The following is a 23,675-nucleotide window of genomic DNA, read 5'->3' as shown; positions in this document are numbered from 1 at the left end:
ATCTGACCCCCACAGCCTCACAATACCATTATCCCATTTCTACTCTTTCCCATTCTAAAACTAATCTCTTTATAGTTTTAACATTCCAATAGTCATGCTCTTCATCTCACATTTACATGACAAATTATAAATTGGAATTATTCTTTAGTCACGAATAGTCAATAAATGCTTATTTTACCTTCTAATCCCTGTGGATACGATATTTTTACTACTTGAACGGCCGGTATACTTGCCGTGTTTGAGACCGTTGATAGAATTAAACAAATTTACAAATATTAACAAAAGTGTTTCAACGGAATTCTCAACAACAACCATATTATAAATCAGCATTTAAAATCATCAATAACAGCCCAGCTCAGCATTTACAGCATAATTCAACAACTATCAGCATATAATTCAGCTCGACTCAAACAATAAAGTTTAGCATTAGCATCACATATCACAACTCAGCGTTACATCATTAACAACATACCGCACAACACAACTTTTCATCACACGGCATTGGCAACATTAATCAGCATAAACAACATTCAGCACCGCCCAGCTTAATAGTACAGCCTATCGTCTTACAGCACTTCTAAGCATCTTACAGCAATATACACCTAACACAGCTCAACATCCTCAAACAGCAATTTCAGCTAGTCATCTCATCATATTCCTCAATTTCGGCTTAGTTCAGCATAAAACAATATTATCAGCAATTCAGCATATAACTTCACATCCTCATACGCGCTCGGCGCACTCATGGTCGCGCCTGGCGTGGCACAACCAGAGGGCTCCAGGGGCCAGCGCGCCCGGCGCAAGCGTGCCTGCGCCCGGCGAGACTTAGTCAGAGAGTCCAAAGCTCTCTCGCGCCTGGCGCAATACCCGATTACGCCCAGCGCAGGCCAGGCAGAGACCTCCCTTGGTCTCGCGCCCAGCGCAAACCAAATTGCGCCCAGCGCCCTCGAGGCAGAGACTCCGAAGAAGTCTCACGCCCAGCGCGACAAGGGCCGCGCTCAGCGCAGCACATCAATATCATCATTCAGCTCAATAATCATTCATCACTAACAGCTTAAAACAACATGATCAACACCTAATACGACCCAACCATCTTGTTTACAACTCATATATCTTGTCAAATTACTCACCCAAACAACAAGAATACACCTAAGCACCTAAAACAACTTTCAACTTAACCAAATCACTAAATGTGAAATGGCAACCATAACAGTAAACAGCGCATCAGGAGTTATACTACTCCTACCATGCTCATCCTTATCTCATATGAAAGATAAGAATATTTACTACAACTCTCATGAAGACACCAAGTCCTAATTCCTTCATCTACCTTGTTAAAAACGATAAAAACCGCAACAGCTATAAACAAAGCTATCAGCTCGACCCCTCTTCACTAAAATAGCCATATCTAGAGTTCTAAAACTCCTTTTTGGGTGATTCTAGCGCCATTGGAAAGATAACATCCAAGGCTACAACTTTCATGAAGACTTCAAAGTCAAATTCGTAAAAACAAATTGGCCCCCGGCTCATTCAAATCGCGCCCGAAATTCTCAACCAGAGACCTACAGAGGTCTATTGCGTCCGGCTCGGTTCTCCCCGAGCCCGGCGCGATTCACCCAGAAATTACCCATTTCAAGTCCCGCCCAGCGCGAAGAACTGCGCCTGGCGTGAATTCAAACGGAAACCCTTACCTGCTTCGAAGATTTCATCAAAACCTGCGAAAAATCACATCCCAAACACATGCAAACCCAGCAAAGTATCCCATTTTCAACCAGCAGCTCAAAAATCATGCCTTTTCGTACATGCAACAACAAAACAAGAATTTCCCCAAAATTTCTCAAAGAACCCCGAAAACCCCATACTCCAATCTCAGCAAAATCACCAAACATCAAACAATCAAGGAGTTCCCAGAACTCGTTTTCAGCCAAAACGCAGCAAAAACTAACTTCCCTTACCTCGGTGAAGAGAAATCCAAGCTCCGGGACAACGAGAAGAGAGAAATGGAAGAAGGAGAAAAAGAAGCTCCGCTCTTCAACAAGCTCCACGAGAAAAGCGCCACCTTGATGTTTCCAACTCAGCCTAAGGAGAAGAAATCAGCAACAAGGATCAAGAGCTTGAAAGAAAAGGAAACGGAAGGGAGAAGAGATATGAGCAAAGAGAGGGAGAGAGGTTGCGGGTATGAGGGGTCTCACACTCAGCACAACAATATACCAATAATACAGCTAAACATTATTTTCTCAGCCTTATCACCTAGTCAGCACAGCGTATTCATTAAGTTCGGCTTAGTTCAGCATATAACAACATCGATTATCAACCTCAGCGAAAATTCAACAGCTAACCGCATGTATAACAATATCTCGTTGCGCGCCCGGCGCACTCGAGGTCACGCCCAGCGCGGCTTAACCCGAGAGCACCAGGGACCAGCGCGCCCAGCGCAAGGGTACTCGCGCCCAGCGAGACCCAACCCGAGAGTCCAAGGCTCTCACGCGCCTGGCGCACACTAGTACAAAAGAGGTATACTACGTCAGACATTTTCAGCTTTTTACGTCAGAAAACAAATCGACATAGATGCGGGAGATGTAAATTTTACGTCGGATTCGCAAAACCAACGTAAATTTACGTCGGACATTACTACATCCGACGTAAAAAAGTAGGAAAAAAAATATAAAAAAAAAACATAAAAATGCCAGCAGAACGGGCCATTCAGCTTCGTATAACAACTTAAAAGAAAACACTCACTACCTATACAAATAGAACAACCAAAAAATCAAATAAAATAGATAGCCAGAGTAGCAATGCGATGTAGAAAGTGTTAAGAAAACCTCGATTCATACCCGAGGAGCAGCAACAATGTGCAAATGAGTAACAAAGGGTTCATCCCTCTGCAAAAGACAAAAAAAAACGATTTAGTAACAAAGGAGAGGGAGAGGGTTTAGAGAGAAAAAAATGAAAAGTGAGGAAGAGTGAATGCGCGCGGTGTGCCTCACGCTCTCTTATTCAGATTTGCGTCTTTTTTTACGTCGGACCTGGTAGGGTCCAACATAAAAAAGTTCGCAAAAATTACAAAAATGCCACCGCATTTTTTTTACGTCGGATTTAAGTATTTCTGACGTAAAAGAGGTGACGTAAAATGCTAATTTTCCACTAGTGGCAATTCCAATTACGCCCAGCGCCTGCCAGGCAGAGACTCTAAGGAGTCTCGTGCGCTCAGCGTGGCCTAACCCGTGCCCAGCATGGGGAAGGCAGAGACCTACCACGGTCTCGCGCCCGGCGTAATTCGCATTGCGCCCAGCGCTCTCTTGGCAGAGACTCCCAAGGAGCCTCCGCGCCCAGCGAGTCCAACCGTGCGCCTAGCGCGGCACCAGAGTACCCAAAACATGTCACCATTGATATCGCGCCCAAGTCACGCCCGGCGCGGGCCAACCAAAGACTCCCATTTGCAAGCTCGCCCGGCGCACACAGCTTTGCACCCTGCGGGCTTGCCTAAACAGAGTCCCCTAGTGGTCACACGCCCGGCACGAAGAACAGCGCCTAGCGCGAACTCAGCAACAACTCTCCCCAAGTTCGAAATTTGTCCAAATCCTGCAAAACTTAACAGCAAATCCACATGCAATCCAGCCAAAAGTTTCCATTCTCATCAAATATCAATAAAAACAGTCCATTTTCAACATGCAAACACAAATCATCAAAAACCCCAAAATTTCTTCAAAGTTTCGAAAACCCTAAAAATTCAATTTTTCATCCATCTCAGCCAGAAATCATCCATTAACAAACAGCATAGGAGTATCTAAGACTCATTCCAAGTCAGAAACAGCCAAAATAACTAGCTTCCCTTACCTCGAATCAAGAAATCCTAGTTCCGGAAAGAGACCAAAGAGTAGACGAAGTGAACTTTGAACGAATGAGAACGGAGAAGAAGGAAATCCAACACCAGCTAGCAACCAAATCACTCAGCTCCACCACCTTGTAATAGCCAGAGAAAGATCCAAGGGAACAGAGTGAAATTTTTTAGTGAGGCGGGAGTGAGTAAAAGTGAAGTGAGAGTTAGAGTGTGAGTGAGAGTAAAAGTGGGTGAGGGCAAAATGGGAAAAGAAGAAGTAGGGGTCTCACAAAATAGATTCAATAACATATTTTCAATTTTTTTTATACTTTTTATATTATTGATTAAAAACATTTTAAAAATGAAAAATTATAAGTGAAACTTATTAAATAAAAAAAATATTAGTCAAACATTTTGTCCCTCGAGTTTCATAATCTTGAAAACTTTTTATTCAATTTTTTTTCTCTCTTACAAAATCCCCCTCCCCACTCCCACCCCCAAATAAACAAAATATTATGAATTTTATCTCCTTATAGAAAAATTGTCACGATTAAAATTACTTTGTTGTGGTTTTCCCTTTAAACTAAGACTAATAAGATAATTTGTGGTGTTTTATAAATTAAAGATAAAATTTGTAAAAGGAAAATAATCTTGAGAGACAAAATTCTTAAGATTGTGAAATTTTTTAGACAAAATGTATAATTAAACCAATAAAAAATTACTCATTATGTTTGTATTTTTTTTAATATACTTATCTTTCTTAGTCTCTATTGTTTAGGATGGATCTTTTCAATCCTTATACTTGTAGTTTTTTAAATTTTTTTAGTTTTTATATTTGTAGTTTTTTAACCTTTTTAATGAAGTGTATTGGTTTGAAATTTTAAAGCATTTTAAAACACTTTTTTATTATAAAAAAAAGTCACGTGTTCAAATTCAATAGTATAAATGAAAAAATATAAATGTATACAAGATTGTATGTACACGAATGTTACTTAAGAAGACATGAAATCAGAATTAATTATTTATTAAAAGATTAAAAATTTTATTGATTTAATTTTCTTTATTTAAATATTATCATTTATGTATCTAGAAAAGTTGTATTTTTTTTTAAATTCATATTGTCCTTTGAAATCTAATATAATCTTTTTAAATCTTATAAATTTTTAAGATACAAATCCATTAAAGTCATTATTCATCTTACAAAATTTTAATTAATTTTTTTTTTTGAAAAAAACTTAAAAATTACTACATCCTTACAAAATCTTTTGAAAAAAAAAACTTAAAAGTCATTAAATTTCTAAAAATCTTTTAAAATTTATAAGATTTTTTTTGCTAAAAAAAAGTATTATGAAATTTCAATACACCCCCTTAGTTCTTGTTATTATTATTTTTTGGTAATTTTATCTCTTTTGTTGATTTAACAAATGTATTAATTGTCTCATGTCAATTTTATTTTATAGGATTACTCTAAATTAAGTTTTTTATGTTTTGTATTTCTTTTATACATTTTCTATGATTGAAATATCATTTCTTTTCCTTCACAAAATTACAAATCTTTACTACAATCAACATAAAACAAACAATGTTATAAAGAAAAAATAACAATACAGACTAATTTTTTTAAATAAAAATACAAATATAAAGACTACAAAAATTATCTTAAATTATATAGACTAAAAAAATTAAAAATTATTAAAAATATAAAATATTTACTATATCAACACAAAACAACCATTAAAAAAAAACTAACTATGAAAACTAAAAAATAAAAATAATGACAAATATAAAGACTAAAAATTATTAAAAAAAGATAACTATAAAAAAATTTAAAAATATATTTTTAAATTATAAAAACTTAAAAAAAATAAAAAAAAATGAAATTATAGAAATTAAAAACATTTTATCCCAAAAACTTAAAAAAAAAAAATGAGTTTCATGATGATCTCTGGGCAGCGAAAGACGTATCAGATGCAGGTGTCAGGTGGCCCCCCGCCTCTCCTCAGTTTCCTCCTTCGTGCGATCTCATTCTCAGCTCTCAAACAAAACCTGCTTCCCTCCAAATATTACTTCCTCCCTCTTTATATATATATATATATATATATATATATATATATATATATATATATATATATATATATATATATATATATATATATATATTTATTTATTTATTTATTTATTTATTTTCATTTTAATTTATTAATTTATATAACCATTCTATCATAATAATTTATATATTCATATTTTTAAAATAAATATGTATTATCCAAAAATAAGATAAATTAATTTGAGATGAAAGGAGAAATAAAAAAATATATCTCTGTTTTCATTTTCAATTTAAAAAAAAAAACTAAATTACATCGATACCTTTTATAAAATTGCGCACAGTTTTCTTGTATTTTCATCTTACCATAATTTTTCGATTATTTAGAAGAAAAATATTATATCACTCCTTAGAGCATCTACAGTACAGTAGTAGTATCTTAAAGATATCTATTATATCATTTTATCATATCTCACGCTGACATATTATATTTAAGTAACTAATAAATAACTTATTATATTTTTACTTAATAGTGAGATTTTAAACGATTCATAAAGTATTCACATATGTTTCTGTACATGATAGGTCTAGTAAGTGTGCAACAAATTTTTTATTGTGAGCAATCGTATATAAGATACAATACTTAAAAAAAAAATAATAAAGCAATTCACAATGTCAAATAGACTATTTCCAATGAAAAAAAAGCTTAACATATAGTTGCTTAAATTTAAGATATTTATTTTTTACAGAAAAAAATAAGATACTTTTAAGATATCATCATTATAGATGTTTTTAGATATTATACTAATTAACTCTCTTGATTGTTTGAAAAAATAAGAGATATTTACGAGAGTTGTACAATCTCATAAATTTTTAGAGAATATGTAATTTTTATTATAGGAAAAAGCATTTGTTTTTTCCTTTTAATAATATAATAAATTGGTTTATTTTTTTCCCAAAGACAATTTTATAGTAGTTGAGCTAGTTTGTCATAAATGAAAATTTTTTTATTTGAATATTTAGGTTGTTATATAACTTAGCATACAAAGTTGTATTAAACATTTACATGAGATTTTTATTATCTACTATAATAATTCATTTACATGAGAGTTTTATTATCTACTATAATAATTTTTCTAGGTTAAATTATACTTCTGTTTTTTTTATAATATCAAATTCATAATTTAAGTCTTTAAATTTTATAAAATTTATAAATTTTGTATTTTTGTGAAATGTTCATATGTTGATTGTCAAAATTATAATATTGATCATGATTTTAAATTAAATAAGTGATATAATAATTAATATTTGACCTAAATTTTATTTTTATTTATCTTTTTTATCTCATAAAAATGGTAAAATGAAATAAAATAAAATTTAAATTTAAATTAAAAGTACAATTTAAACTAAATATTATTCAAGAACATGTAGTGAAAATTACATTTTCAACACTTATCTAAAAAAGCTCTTCTTTTTTTTCCCTGCTGATTGTCTCTCCATTCTTGTCAATCATATTTTATTTTGTTAGATTCATGTCTTTCTTGAGTTATGTCTTTGTTATGACACATGTTGCAACTTGCAAGAGTGTTACATGCTAGATATTTGTTAGATTTTTTTTTGTCTTTTAAGTTTCCATTCATAAAAAATATTATCAAATATTAGTAATTATATTATTTATTTAACATTAGGTAAAAATGAATGTTACAATTTTAACAATTAATAAATATATACAGTAAAAAGTCAAAATTATAAATTATATAAAATTAAAAATTAAGAGACTTAAATTTTTTTAGTTCAACGATTATAAAATTTATTTTGAAATATGAGTGTCGACATAAAGTTCTCAAATTCAATTTTTATTTTTGTTAAAATCAGTTTTGTATTTGGATTTAACACTCTTAGTGGCTTCTTAATGTATTTTTTTTAGCTGAAAAAAAAATAAAATAAAATTTTAATTGTGAATTTTAACATAGTACATTAGCCATGTTTTTGAGAGAAAAAAAAAAAAGATATTATTTTGAAATTTGAATCGAAAAAGTATTATTACATTATCTAAGACCGTTAGATGCTCTAGACAGGAAATTAATGGCGGAGACAAAAGAAGGAGGTAATGTACTAGACACTAGTCATGTGCACATCCATTCTATACTTCCAAAACACTGCCTTCATGTTGTCAGACTCTACTTGTCTAAACACGTGTCCTACAAACCTTCATTATTGTATTTGCAAGCTGACTGGGACAATTACAGAACAAAATCAAAACAAAAATATATAATAAAATAATAAAAACATTAATAAATAAATATCACCATGTGCTTTTTAAAGTAATAAATTAATGAAATACAAAAATAATTGATTAAATATTTATCATAAAATGTAAAAATACTCTATATTTATAAATAATTAAAACCTTTCAAAAACTATATTAAATATTTTTAAAATAATATATACTACTAAATATATACTACTTGATAATATATACTACTAAATATTCATTAAAATAATACTTTTAAATTCAGTCAGTTCAAAAGTCTTAATTTTTTAAAAATAATTAGTGCAGTGTGCAAATTATTCCATTAAATTCGCATACTTCATGGATTAGACTAAAAAAATTAATCATAATTATATTGATTTGAAGAAAGGAAAAACTGTCATTTGAGTTGGATTTACATACTGTTTCGTGAATTTAATCCATCAACTCACCTTTAATCTTATCACAATGATGAAACGAGAAAAAAATTACCATAATTCAATTCAACAAGCCTCATTAGATTTACAGAAAGACAATACTTAAACTGCATTTTGGACTCGATATGAAGGTGATATTTTAGAAATAGTCAAAAGAAAAGAAATTATATATATATATAGGCCAATTTATTTTGTTAACGTAGAATAGGGATATGGATTTGATATAAGGCATAAAAAAAATTTCAACTTCATTCTTGTTAAAAAAAATATTTTGTATTTGTTATCAAGTTGATACTAGATTTAATGAAGAGAAGACATAAAATTACAATTAAATATCAAAATTTGAGAGAATAAAAATGAAAAAATCTGACGTTTGAAAAGATCAAAGCGAAAACAGCTAAATTTAGAAGCATCAAAATGAAAACAACTAAAACTTTATAAGTTGAATTTATAAAGTTTAAATCTTGACGTGAATTAATACGATGTAAACCTCAACTCTGAGTGACTAACTAAAAACATTAAATCCTAAACATAAAATTTCATACAAGTTATTTATTGATGCAATTACCTTCATGCTACAAGAAAATATGACGAATGACGAACATTAAAAGCAAAATAAAACAAAGAGAAATTTGGGTGATTGTTCATGTTGCATGACTGTTACCAAATTATATGTTTAATTTTTATTAGTTACTAATGTATTCGTTATATTTGTTTGTTAATTATAATATTTTTAGGAATTTTTAAATTTTTTTATCTTTTTAATTTATCATTATTATTTTTTATTTCTTAAAATTAATTTTAATATATTTTAAATATATCAATGATTAAAAATATTTTTCTATCACAATATAATTTTTTCATTATAAATTTAAAATATAACTTATATCTTTAAAATATTTATTAATTACAAATTTGAATTATAATATAATTATATATTAAGATTGTTTATTATTTATAAATTTTAGTTATATAAAATGAATATTTATCACATATATTGCATTGTATATTGCATTGTATATGTTAAAATATTAATTTTGAAAAATTTAAAAGTTTTACCGACAAGATGTGACATAGTTAATCCACAACTCTGTTTTTTAAGAATATGATTCGCCAGTAGATTTCTTATATAAAAAAAATACCAATTAAAAGAAATTAAAATTTTAAAATTTTAAAAAATTCAAGTTTTATTAATAAAATATAACATGAATGATACATAACATTATCTCTTACATATGTAATTTATCCATAGATCTTATGTATGAAAAAAAAATATTTGTCAAATTTGTTTAACTCTAAATGAATATAACACTCCAAATACATAATTGGTCGTTACACCTTAGCTTCTGAACAGAGATATCCTAATTCAACGATTTTTATTGTTCTGATAGAAAACTATCTTCTGTCTTCTCCCCCCCTTCATATATCCACACACTTTCAACTATTGTTCTAAAATATAATTGTACCGAAGGTTTTAAATTTGTCTGGTACGACAGGAAATCTTCTATAAAAATCCTTGGATCCAATCCAATAGACGAATCAATATTTAACTCATCCCCTTGTATCATAAGTTCAGTATTCCAAAACTTGAAGGCTATCAATTCCAACTCTTGCATGCGTCCTTTACAACATTCCAACACGAGAGCATAGCATTGAATCAAATCCAGTGAAATGGCCAACACCTTTTATCCCCAACTCACGCTTGACTCTTCTTGCCCATCCACTTTCATCCCAAACTACAGTGCTCACCTTCAACACCACCCACGACAATATCAACATTTTTATCAATTCTCTCAACACCCAAATGAACTCCAAGCATCACAACAAGACCAACCACAATGTTTTGGATTAGTTAATTGTCCCCAAGAAGAATCCACAGCCACAATGTCTTTTTGGTAATTCCCATTTTCTATTAACTTGTTTTTATTTTTACAAAACTTTCACTCCAACCAAAATCAAAGTTAGCAACAATAAATACCTTGCGCTAATATCTATGTATAATCTTTTAGTAGAATATTTTTGTCAACTTGTTGCACTCTTTCCTTTTCGGGCATTACAATTTTTTTTTGTTTGTGTTGGTATTGCAGGAAAGCATTTGACACGGTGGTGTCTGATGCAGAAGGGGTAAACGAAAAGTATGGAGAGCTTGAAGCTGTGTACAAGAAGAGAAAAGGTGATGATAATGAAAAAAAGAGTTGTGTTGAAAAGTCAGGTGATGGAGGGATGAAGAGGGGTAGGAAAAGGAGGAAAGTGGAGAAAGAAATGGGTGCATTTCTGGAGAGGTTGGTGAAGCGAGTGATGAAGCAGCAGGAGGGTCTTCAGAAGAGATTGATGGAAGTGATTGAGAGAATGGAGAAGGAGAGAGAGGAATGGGAAGAACGTTGGAGGGTTCGAGAAACGGAAATTCAGGAGAGAGAAGCGATTGCGAAAGCACGTGAGCGAGATCTGGCTTCTTGGAGAGACTCTTCCATTGTGTCCACCATAGAGAAAATAAGTGGTCAAAGCTTCCTTCTCTTTTCCGCCAACTTATCTACCAACCATACATGAACCAACTGTTTGAGTGAGATTCTACGTAAGAGACTTTGGATTTCCAGAAATCATGTCATGTTAATTGTTAACGGATCTTTTAAGTCCTCTCGGTTAGTTGCAGTTGCATCGCTTCACCAATCTGCATTATTTTTCCTTCAATCATAATGTTTTAAGCCTGGAATTTCACATTTATGTTATTTTATTTCTTTTTCTTTCTTTCTTGTAACACTTTTTATTTGTTTTTTCTTCAACACTTTTCTTTTCTTCCTATTTTCTCTTTCTTTTCTACAGCAATGTTTGAATTCTATTAATTAAAAAATAAGCATCGTTAAATTATCATTATACTAAATTAACTAATAGTAATTTCTAATGAATGAAATAAATTAACTAATAATAAAACTTGTATAATTATTACTATCATATATATATATAGAGAAAAATATTTCATTTATTTCAAGAGTAAATTTAATTATACTTACTTTATTTACTAACTCATGTTTTATATTAAAATTTAACGATTTAATCATTGAATAATAAATTTTTAATGGATATATAAATCAAAGTTGTAAATTTAAAAAAAATAAAAATCATATGATATTTTATTTTATAAATTCAAATTGATGGATATCATAAGAGAATTTTAAATTTTATATGTTGATTTGAATTTATATAATAAAGTGTCATATGATTTTATTTTATTTTTAATTTATAAATTTAATCTATTCTTTAAGAATTTTTAATTTAACGATTGAATTATTAAAATTTAATATAAAATATGAGTTATTGAGTAGAGTAAGTATAGTTAAACTTACTCTTAAAATAAATCTCTTATTATATTTATAATTAAATTCTATAAAAAAAATTTATAATTAAATTAAAATTAAATATTAATATTAAAAAATAAAAAGTAAATGAATAAGTTGAAAGATTTAAAAATTATTTGTTTTTTTTTAATTTGCAAAATAATTACCTACAATTTAAAATTTGCAGAAATTATTTGTGAATTTTAAATTATCTTATTAAATTAATATAGACTTTTGACTTAATTCTTTAATTAGAAAATAAGTAGAAAGTTCTCAACTCAAAGATTATTTTTTTTTTCTTTAAGGTGACTCTAATAGACTCAGACCAATAATATGATTTTAAATTATATATATTGTCATATAAACATGCTGTAATTTTGTATATATAATTATTATACATTATATAGTTCATTATTTTCTATCATGGAAATCATGATTTTTATATTAAAAAAAATCACATACCATCATTTTAGTGTTTGTGGATGAATTGATTAATTGTATGTGGAAATGACAATTCAACAATGAATGTTACCTTTATTCTTAGTTATAAGATACTTCTAACTAAATTATACCTTTAAGAAAATTGGTTAATTTAGTTAAAATATTAAAATTGTTAATAATTTAAATTACTTTTAAAATTATTTTTAACATCTCTTCCATTTAATATTTTTTACTTAATTAATTAATATTTAAAAGAAAAAAAAATCTATATATCAATTTATCTTTTACGGTGAAGGATTTATTCAACTCATCCACACTAAAAGGGTAGAACCCACCATGAAGTACTTCCAAACTCATAATTGGTTTATGTTTATTGATTTTACATGTATTTTGGTTATGAGAAGATAGTCAAGATACTATACTAAGAGGTTTTTATCAATGAAGTAATCTATCATGATTTATTCACTTGCAGAGAAATTGATCAAAGATTATCATTGAAGTTGATAGGAAAATATTGGAATGTTGTAACTTGTACGAAAAAAGAAGTGAAACAATTACTATCTCTATGACTACAAGTACACTCGTGTTCAGTTTTACCCATTTAAAAGAGATTACAATGAAGTTTAAGATAAAGACTTTATTGAGGAAATTGATTAATGTATGTAATGCTCCATACCTTTAATTTTTGTTTTAGGTTCGTTTATAATTCCTTATATATTCTGTTTTGTGAAATCTGCCCGACATAATAAATTCGACCAAGAACGCAAAACATCAAGATGGTATTTAAATGACATAACATTATTTTAGTGTTTTGCATTTTTGGATGAGTTTGTTATCTAGGTCAGGTTGATACAGAAAATAATAATATTTCAGATAAAAATACTTTTTCATATTTGTATTTAAAAAAAAATAATGTTAATATTAGAAAAAATGAATGTCTCACATCGACCAGAGATTAGACAATTATATAATATATAAATAAAAAATATATTTTTTAATATTTTTATTATTAATTAAAATTTATAGGAATATACGAAATTATGAGTAAGACTTATTATATAAAAAAATGAGACTTACAAAATTTTGTAATTTTTAATAAATTTTAATTAATTAATAATAAAAATCGTGTTAAAAATAAAACTGTATTGTTCACATTTTTATATAAAAAAATAAGAGTTTATTTTACAATGAAAAAAAAGCAACTTAAAGCAAAAATTGCCTTTCATATCATATAAAGAGAAGGAAAAAAAACAAATCCATGCTCCAAACTCAGCTTAAAACATTGAGAAATTGGTATTTTTTTCATAAGTTTAGTGCAATAGATAACACAAACGACAACATTACCCATCCCAATATAAAATATCCAACCACTCTAGTTGGTCCAACATCCTCGGGTTCCTGCCATGAAAAAGATAAAAGAAAAGTTAGAATGATTCATTAATTCCAGTCCCACTTTCATCTTATTTTCTCATTTTTTATTATTATATTATATCACTATTTCTCTTTCTTTTATTTTTCTCTTCTATCCACCCCATTTTAGGTGAAGTTAATCACTACTCAAGAGGACATACTGCTTCTGGACTCTCGAGTAATCTACTATTGTTGTTCTATGCAATTTTTTAATAATCTATTTAACATTATTTTTATAAATAAATATATTTAATATTATCAAAATATAATTTTTTAATATTTCCTTTATTCAGTCATTAAGAAGGTTATTGACAAAGACTTACATATGAATTATTTAATAAGTATTCTTGTTTCAGCATATCCTATAATTGATATTATATCAATTCCGTTTTTCATAATAAAATAAAGTTTCACATATAAAAATGTTATAAATTTTTATTGAACTTTTTTAGTTGGAAAGTTTAAATTAGGAAGAGATATGCGATTTTATGCATATCTATCTTTTAAAATATACTTCATTTATTCTATATCATAAAAAAAATGATTTTACACATATTAAATAAGTTAATATTTGTATTATTTTCATGATATTTTTCTTAAATTATTCTTATTATAAATGTTAAAAGAAATAATGTTATTAATGAAAGGTAATTTATTTATGGTCCCCAATTTTTTTTTGGTTATGCCATAAGTATCCCCAATCCATAGAGACATAAACTAATTCCAATTTAATTAAATTTTGAATCTATTTTTATAAATTTAATTAAAAAAATCATGGTAAAAAAAATTAAAAAAATAGATTAAGTTCTTTACAATTATTATCAAGTTTTCAAGTGAAATAATGACATTGTGTATTTGGTTGGAGTTTTTTTTTCAAAATTGTTGAATTCAAATTTTAAATTTCTCCTCGTTTTTTTCCTTCCACCGTACCATACAAGTGTTTAGGTTATATGTTTAGTTGAATGAAAAGAACCATAAGAGTAGAGAAATGAAAAAAAAATTTAATTATTTTCCACGATTATCCAACCAATTATGGTCAGATTTAGTTTCCTAAAATATATGGGCTTAAAAATTAAGTATATTAATGGAGGATTTATTTTGTAGCAGATGGATGAAAGGTACCTGTGGTGGAGGATCTTCTTTTGGAACTTTTGTCTGTGTTATGTCAACCTCGAACGGCCAAACGAATTCCTCTCTATTCTCCACTCTCGCCAAGCTCCAGTCGTATATTCTTCTTTCTTCTTCCGATGACAGAATAGTGTACGATTCCTACAAAGGTAGTAAATATACTACGGTAAATATCATGAACAAATATCGCTACCTAATTCAAATGCATATCACTCACTTTCAGAAGTTCCAATTTCTTCTCTAGTTCCTCCTCCTCTAAATTCTGACTCTTCAATTCTTGAACCTTGATGTTATACGCAACCCCCACCTGTTAGTTAAAGCGCAGAGGTTAAAAACATAGAGTTAATGGTTAGATACTTAAAAACATGTTTGGATACAAGTTAAAGTCGTTTATGAGAACTTGTTTACTGAAAATAAAATATTTTTCAATAGAAAACTCTTTCAAATTTGTAATGAAATAGGTTCTGAGTTGAAACAAAAAACCGAATTAAGGTTGTTCGGACCATGTCAAAGGGACATCCTCTAGGAACACCTAGCCTACCATAATGATCCGCATCTGTAATTGCTGCATTCTAAACCACATCTTCATCAATTATATGCACTTTTTCGCGTAGGAATCAAATCAGACATTATGGTATTTCGACAAAACTTACGTAAGCCGCGGAGAATTCTTTCGACGTTAGCAGAAGAAATCAAAGATGGCGGTTCTTTTGGAACTTCGATGGAACTCTCTGATTCAACCTCTGTGTTTGAGGTCTCGGATGAGGAGTTTCTGATGCGTAGTGATCTACGCGGTTTCACAGTAAAAGCGATGGTGTTTGAGAAACCGAATTTTGGTGGTTGAGGGGTTGGAATGTTCTTAGCAGGGATGCATACTGTGGTGGTGGTGGAAGACATAGCCATTGCTTCAATTTTCTGTGGCACGTCTTTGGGCTCTGTTGTTAATCTGTTATTATCAAATCACACATGCATGGTGGGATAAGGCAACATTTCTTCGCCATTAAAAAGTTATCAGTTATGGACCGTATGAAGTTGTTATTAATTAGAGTATAACAGAGAAGCTCGCATTCAAGAATGTCGTTGTAGTATAGTGGTAAGTATTCCCGCCTGTCACGCGGGTGACCCGGGTTCGATCCCCAGCAACGGCGTTTTCGTATTATTTTTGGTTATATTATGTTTTCACAATACTACGTCGTTTACATGCCTTTTACCTTGGTGCAATTGGTTTTTATTTTTGTGTCTACCTCATGTTCTTCTTCTACTTTGACCGGTTTGACTTGACCCAAGTATTGGTTCTTAATATTCTAAAATTTGTGAAAGGCGCTAGCAACTGGGGGAATTTTCCTTTAGATTTAGAAAAAGTTAATCGTAGAGATATACCTTTAGTTGTCATAAACTGATCCTTGAGTTGGGTGAACCCCTACAGTTGCTCGAAGCTAACTTAGATATAATATGATAGTTTGTGCTGTTGTCGCTCATTCTCGTTTATGTTCTTAATGAAACATAAATGTGAACTTTATAGTCAGGAACCTTCGTTTATTCTATCAACAATCTGAGTTTCTAGCAGTTCATATTAATTATTAAGCATCATGGTAACTATGTTTCTTTTCTAGATGTTTTAGATTTATAATATTTGAACACTTTAATTTGGCTTATTTGCTGATACCAAATAATGAGAAGGTTTCTACTGATCCAATTTTGTGTAATTTCAGTTTAAGGGTTGCGTCGAAGTAATTTATCTACAGCTGCAAGTATTATTCACCAGACATACTTTTTGTGACCCATCCGAGATAAGGAGATAATAGATTCTTTTTTCAGTTAATTATTTTTACTGAGTATTAATTCAATTATTCAGTTCTTTGGGTGGTTGTGTTTGTACTACTTCATTTGTAGCACTCTAAGGGAACCTTTTTGTCTGTTGATATACTTTGGACACTTACATGCTTTAAAAGTTTTAAGTTTTATCTTTTACAACAATCTCAGTCCACTGTTATTTGCTATAGGACATGGTTTGCCTCTTTTAAGGGAAGAAGGTACCCTTGCATCTTCAGATACAGGCAAAGAAATTTGGGTTTGTGATTCTTCACCATCTGAGGTACAATAATCTCACAAGTCCATATTCCTACCCCCTTCCTTGTTTTTCTTTTAATAATGATATTTCTGTGCATGCGTTGAGTTTAGGCAGATGAAAAACTCAACTGTACAACACAAATGCATAATCATTACCATAAATACTTGGTACTCTTGAATTTCCTAATAATTTTTTCTCTCCTATGAATGTAGATTTCATGGGTTGAACCATGACACCATGCACATCTGCTCTCATTTTCTCTTATTCTATCTTGGAATTGTTTAACTGTGTACTTGTGTGTATTACTTGCACAGGTGATGCGTTGCTCTGTTTGTGTGTTAATTCCTCTTGGAGAAAACTTTGTGACCAATTTTTCATCATGAATAGCATTAGCTGAAATCCGTTTTTCTTTCTGTAGTCTCCACTCCCAAGCAACTACTGCCGCAGTCATATGCATATAGGAAGACAATATTAGACAGGTGTGCTTGAATGAAGTCGATTTATGGTAACTGCACCCTTCCATCAAGTAGATGATTTAACTGTAAATATAAATACAAACAACACAATACCCCTTTAATATTTCTGTTTTAGCGTTAGGAAAATTGTTTCTCTTTCGTCCATCTTATGTTTTTGTTAGGGTTGTTTTATGGTTTTATTGAGCTAGACATGATGAAATCCGCATTCAATATTCTATTTTAGAATTCAGTGTAGTCTACTCTATGCGGCTCGTCAAATGGACACAACTTAACCTCGTCAAAACAGTTCAATAAATAACTCATTACAATATCAGTGTCAGCACTTAAATGTATTGGATCTTGAATTAAAGTAATCGTTGTTTCAGGCTTCACAATGAGACTCACGTGTACAAGAAAGAAAATATTCATTCCTGGGCAGGGCTTGTCGTCTGAGGTTTTCTTAAGCCATAAAGGTTAAGGATAAATTCTTCTATACTTTACAGTATCGTACCAACTCCAAATTTTACTTCAAAAGTAATGTGAGGACACAAATTTAATTTTCATGTCACCTATCACTCATGTTTTTGAGGGACTCTGTACAACAGTCAAAAACTATGTAAGAATTCGCGCTATAGAATACAACTGTACTAGTATGGAGTGGCTGGAGGCTCAAAACATGCACAAGTAACGACACGTAAACTAAAATTTCACTCAACAATTTACGATTGTTTCATCAATTTGCTTCTACATATTCAAGTTAGGATTATTGTATTGGAATGATGAACTCATAACATATACGTTTGTATTGTGAATCAAGTTTTGAGGCATTCCTCTACTCAGAATTCTAATTATCGTTTCATCATAGTTTTTAACAGACAAACTGTGCGGATCTTTCTATATCAGAAACAGGAATCTCTTAGCAGGATCACCCATTAAACATAAACAGATCAAACCATGAAGTTCTGATTTTCCTATCAATGAAAAACCCCCGTTCAAACTTCAAACGCAATTCGGCAATTATATGTTATAAACTTCAGAAGCACAAGGAGAATATAAAGTGTAGCTGGGATATAGTAAGCACATAGCAGAACCAGTTGCATGAAACAGGAAGCGAGAACGATGAAAAGTACAGATAAACTAAAAGCATTGGGAGCATACTTTAAGCTCTCTTAACAGGATCAAAGTTGGAAACTCCAATAACGGCTCCAAATATGGCTCCTAGCAGAACCCCACCAGCAAAGATGCTGAGTAGAAAGTTCTTGAGTGATGGGGAGAAATCGGATCCAGCAGCGTGAGCCACCTCCGGAATCACCATAGAGGCTGTGAAGGAAGCTGCTGTGAGTCCGGTCACTGCCTTCTCCTTCAAGGATGCATTAATTTGAACCTTGGATTTTGAGAGAGGCTTTGTAAAGAGGGTCCTCTTCTGTTGTCTAAGGGGTAATGGCCTGAAGAAGGCTTCGGATGAAGGCTTGTTATGGGTGACAGAGCTCGGAGGTAATGCCGTTGGAACAGAAGCAGAAGCCATTTCAGGTGATGCCTTGGTTTTGCTTACCTGGCCTGCCTGGCCTGCAGATCCTGCTGAAGACGTTGGGAGCTCGGAGACCGGATAATGAAATGGACACAATAAGATGAAAGGTGTCAAGTGGAGATTTTCTGATGACGTGGCACATGAAGGTTATCCTACGTGGGATTTTCTCTACTTGGTATTGGCAGATAAGGTTATCATCTGGAACATGATCCACTTAACAGCTCAGGTCCATAAGAGCATAAGCAATTTCCTGTGCCACATCACTGTCATATTAGCTCTGATCCACTTTATGGGTTGCTTAAATTTTAACAAAATTGCTTGTAGAAACAATTCTGCTAAAATTTAAGCAACTCATAAAGTGGGTCAGAGTTGATTTAGCAGTGATGTGGCACAGGAGGTTGCTTATAAGCAACCCCAATTGGAGATGCTCTAAGTGCAATAACAATTCGATTTGTTTTTTGCTTTTTCTCTTACAAAGAAATTCTAAAAAAATAAAGAAAATGAAGAAAAATAAAATAAAATAATATAATATACGTACTTTATAAGAAAACTGAACCGGTGCAACTGGCAACTTTTGTTTCACTTACAGATACAGATGGTATTTCTCTTTTGGCCTCAAAGAAAGAGAGAGAGGAGTCCAACTGTGACAGAAGAAAGAAAATAAACCTCCGTACATTGGATCCACAAGGTTCGTATAGTCAAGCATAAGTGTCTTACATTCATAATTTCTTAACGTAGGAAAAAAATTGTTAATACTGTCTGCTAAGGCCCTATACTTTTACATACTATCATAAATTGTTAAGCACCACTCCCAACTATCATAACTTTAATCAACCAAAGAAAAGGTCTGATGGTATTTGACAGATGAAATGAAAACATAGGAGGCACACACATGTAGTTGAATCATATATTTTGCACATTTGTGACTGGTTCAATATGTCTGAGATGAACGCCTTGAGGAAGAAGGTTGTATCTGATATTCAGTTCTTCAAATATTTTCTTTATTTCCATCACCAGTTCAGTTCTTCGCCTGTTTTTCTCCCCAAACTCTTGAAAGTTCATTGTGTGGGTAACATAGACACCCATCTTTATCTTGTTTACATCTACAATCTCCTTCACTAATAAGCCGAAATTAGGATGCCAGTATTGTGGATTTCTCTCCAGGTACCTAATTTTAAAGAACACATTAGAAAAAAGAAAAGCACGGAGACATACTACGAGGGCATCACAAAAATAAAAGTTGTTCCAATTTCATGACAAAACTCCAGTCATTTATTAAATTTCCTGCAAAGAAAACATAGGAAAAACGGTACACATCCCCATCTATCCTGTTTGAGATATACACCTTCACCTGTAACAAGTCTCAATAAAACTTATATGCAACTTCTTAATTCACAATAAAATGCAACATGCTCCTCATAAGGTAGTCTTGACTGTATTTCCCTAATTTCGCTTAGAAAGGAAATCATAACAACTAGTGAAAAACTTTGATAGCATATATTAACATGTTCAATTTTCTTTTATTAGTTCATATGTGACTACATCCATGGATGGACAAATAATACTTGGAAGCAGTAAACATAACATGAAAATGCATTTAATGAAGGTGAGTTCAAGGTTCCATAGAAAAAGGACTATAAAGAATCAACTTATTTACTGGTGAAGATATAATTAGCTTTAGCTTACCTCTTTACTTTTTCTTTCAGTGCCCCAATCTTCTCAGCAGGTGTCGTAAAATCAATGGAGAACTCTACACCGTCACCCATATCTGGGCTTCTGTAATAATTGCTAATTGGTTTTATGGCCAGAACAGAGTTTGGATAGAAAACCTTTTCATTATTAAGCTTCAAGAAGACTGTTGTCAATATATTCATTTCTTCAACCAATAGCTGTCAGATTATCACAAGGCATTAATATGCAATTCACAAACAAAGGAAACAAATTTTAGCAGCTATAGATTACCTCAACACCATCAATAACACATCGATCACCAACATCAAATGGATGCATTACAAACACGAAGATGATAGCTTCAAATATGTTCTTGCATGTGTTTCCAAACATGAAAGCTGCAAGTACTAGTTGAGAAGAGAGGAAAACAAGTACTTTAGTTGTTGCAATCTCCATCAGTAGAAGCCACACAATTATGGTCACCACTACTAGGATTCCAGTTACGAGCTTATTTAGTTGTTTTACAGCTGTTTTGGTGTCACTTAAGGCATGTGCCAATGCTTTGCGTTCTTGATATACCTTCAACTGAAGAACACAAACAACCACAAAGATACAGACATCATGGAGTCATTGGAGTGAAACTATTGCTACCCAAACAGAATTTCAATCCTTTATTATCATGATAAATTTTTGGATGAGCACATATAGAAGACCTTACCAACCAGTCTGTTAAGGACTTTCTGGTAATCTGCCCCGTTTCTGCTTCAGCCAGTAGGGGATATACCATTCGCACTTCTTCCTTAATCATGAACCTCCGAAGTTCATCTTCATCAATGTACCTATTCATATCGCCAGAACTTTTTAGGAGAAACAACAGTGGAAGATATCACAAAAAAGAAGAGGACAAATAATACATTTACAAGCAACTAGAAGTAATAATAGTACATATATTCTTACGTGCAACCAGGGGCAGCAACATTTCTGAAAATGTAATAGGCAGCAGCAGTTGCTTCCATCTCATTAGTAATCTCTTTATCAGTTTGTTCATTTTCCCCATCATCGAAACTTTCATCCAGCGCACTAGAGATTGTGGACAGCCCTGAATTTGTCATTGCATCTACCAAAACCTTCATAGTCCATGCAGAAACTTTCTCTTGTTTCATCTGGTGAAGCTTTGCAATATCAATAGTCTGTTTCTTTGTGCCGCCTTTACCATCTGTACTCCTGAAACTAAAATGACTAAGACTTCGTGCTGTTCCGATCTTCTCAGCCTCTTCTACAAGTGGAGGCCCAGAGAGAGTCTGCAGAATGTACTGATGGAAGAGTGATTCTTGAATTCGATCAAAGAAAGATTTAACATGGAAATTCGACGCCAAAATCTTCAGTAACAATGTCTTCATGAACCACAGGAATGCTCCAATGAGGAGGGAAACAAGAGTCCATGTTACCCCATTCAAAATCTTTGTGGCCAATTCAGACCGGTTGACCCCGCGATTAATCAACAGCACCCATGCGAGAAGAACCAAACCAATCCAAATGAAGACCTGAACACACTTCTTCAGTCCATGGACAAAATACAGCACCTTTTTCCTCAACAAAAAGTTGGTCTCAATCAAGAAAACAACAATGTGCATGAACCATCTGGTAACCAACATGCCACAGAAGGTCACCATCACAAGCACACACCACCTCCAAAACCCCAAACCCCAAATCTCCATCCTTTCCAGTTTGCCAACAGTTAAACTAGCCACCAAGCTACTTGCAATGCACACAAACACAAACCATTCAATCAAAACCTTAGTTGTCACTCTCCTACTACGCTTGCTTTTACTCAATTCAACTTTCTTGTAAACGAGTTCATCAAAATCCTCCCCGGCCGGCCCAGGAGACGCCATCAACGGTGTCTTCGGTGTGATAACAGAAAGGATGGAGACTGTTCTATTAACAGTTCCAGACCCAGTTTTGTTATTAGGTGATGCTTTATATGGCGAACTAACAGTCAATTGTTCTTGCAAACCTGAGCTGCCATTCTCTTCCAAAAGGGTACCATCCACAGGGTAAGGTTGTTCACCAAACCTTGATTTGGGTTTGGAATACACTGACCTTGTGAGTGATTTTCTCCGGGTAAGGTTGGCATTGGAAGTGGGAACTTTTGGGGGCTTGTTTGGGCTTGGCATGAACTTTATCTCAGGGGAAGCACAGTTCAAAGGTGGGGACTTTGCTGCAACCTCGTTGTCGTTGCATATTCTATGTGGCGAATTCACCCTGCTCTGCTGCTTTGGCATCAGAGATTCACCACCACCCTCATTTGGAATCGCCACCATCACTTCCCTTTTCTTCTCCCCCATGCTTACTTCACCACCTATCAAACCTTGCATCTTATTATTCACATCCACTCACAACCCTACGCAGAAAAAGGTGACGAAATTAATAAGCAAAGTACAAGAAGTAAAACACACTGGCCCTATCTACTATTATACATGTTTTTTTTTTTCTTTTTTAATGTGTACATGGTATATACCAAATACAACTTGGACTTGGATTGCCAGTACTAGACAAAATGATGCAACAAAAGCATGAAGGGAAAACAGATCAGGTGGAGCTGTAACAAGTTATGCCAACAGTGGATGACAGATGAAGTTGACTGGCAAAGGTTGGAAAAAGAAAAAAAACATGTGTAGTACTATAGTTACAACAAGGGGTGGTAGACGGTGGTTGTGCTTACATATGAGTCAAAAACAGCGGCCAAGGTTGAGACTTTGAGGGCAAGGAGGCAGACTAGTTGGAAAGTATGAATCTTTAGAGAAGAGAAGTGGATGTTGCAATGGGAATGAGAGTGATAAGCGGTAAAAGGAAACTGGTTTGGTTTTGCATCCCAAGAAAAGGCCAAAAGAAACGGAAGCGAAGACTCTATGGATGTAATAAACAAATAGTGGAGCAGGTATTGTTTACTAGACTAACATAATCCATAATCATTTATCACAGGAACCATGTTTAGTTTACCAAAAAAAAAAAAGACTAAATTTTATAGTTTGGAAAAAATAGTTATTATTCCTAAATCATTTTTTTTATCCTCTATCCTCCATC

At 32.1% G+C, this 23,675-nt stretch overlaps 4 protein-coding genes and 1 non-coding gene across 5 annotated transcripts; 2 read left to right on the top strand and 3 right to left on the bottom strand.

Annotated features, from left to right (window-relative positions):
* Positions 1-9,905: 9,905 nt before the first annotated feature.
* LOC109816097 (uncharacterized) lies at positions 9,906-12,491 on the top strand. Its single transcript, XM_020380967.3, has 2 exons — positions 9,906-10,447; positions 10,640-12,491. Exons 1-2 carry the CDS (start codon positions 10,224-10,226, stop codon positions 11,097-11,099), a joined length of 684 nt encoding a protein of 227 aa, XP_020236556.3. The 5' UTR covers positions 9,906-10,223; the 3' UTR covers positions 11,100-12,491.
* A 1,103-nt stretch (positions 12,492-13,594) lies between these two features.
* Positions 13,595-15,851, bottom strand: NDHU (Chaperone DnaJ-domain superfamily protein). Its single transcript, XM_020381010.3, has 5 exons — positions 15,517-15,851; positions 15,367-15,428; positions 15,081-15,170; positions 14,858-15,004; positions 13,595-13,723 (listed from the first exon to the last, which is right to left on the bottom strand). The coding sequence occupies exons 1-5, from the start codon at positions 15,764-15,766 to the stop codon at positions 13,628-13,630; spliced, it is 645 nt and encodes a 214-aa protein (XP_020236599.1). The 5' UTR covers positions 15,767-15,851; the 3' UTR covers positions 13,595-13,627.
* Positions 15,852-15,939: 88 nt separating this feature from the next.
* Positions 15,940-16,011, top strand: TRNAD-GUC (transfer RNA aspartic acid (anticodon GUC)). The gene has a single exon. It is a non-coding gene; the product is annotated as a tRNA-Asp (tRNA).
* Positions 16,012-18,387: 2,376 nt separating this feature from the next.
* On the bottom strand, positions 18,388-19,014 carry LOC109816104 (uncharacterized). The gene has a single exon (XM_020380973.2). The coding sequence runs from the start codon at positions 18,912-18,914 to the stop codon at positions 18,549-18,551; it is 366 nt and encodes a 121-aa protein (XP_020236562.1). The 5' UTR covers positions 18,915-19,014; the 3' UTR covers positions 18,388-18,548.
* A 441-nt stretch (positions 19,015-19,455) lies between these two features.
* LOC109816102 (mechanosensitive ion channel protein 10) lies at positions 19,456-23,600 on the bottom strand. The gene is made up of 5 exons (XM_029274924.2): positions 21,546-23,600; positions 21,307-21,427; positions 20,880-21,173; positions 20,604-20,806; positions 19,456-20,085 (listed from the first exon to the last, which is right to left on the bottom strand). The coding sequence occupies exons 1-5, from the start codon at positions 22,964-22,966 to the stop codon at positions 19,821-19,823; spliced, it is 2,304 nt and encodes a 767-aa protein (XP_029130757.1). The 5' UTR covers positions 22,967-23,600; the 3' UTR covers positions 19,456-19,820.
* Positions 23,601-23,675: the final 75 nt, after the last annotated feature.

Source organism: Cajanus cajan, chromosome 6 (assembly GCF_000230855.2).
Source record: "Cajanus cajan strain Asha chromosome 6, NIPB_CcT2T_4, whole genome shotgun sequence".
NCBI classification, from domain to species: Eukaryota; Viridiplantae; Streptophyta; class Magnoliopsida; order Fabales; family Fabaceae; genus Cajanus; species Cajanus cajan.
Note: the sequence above shows the minus strand (reverse complement) of the source record. Positions and strands in the feature narration are given on the sequence as shown.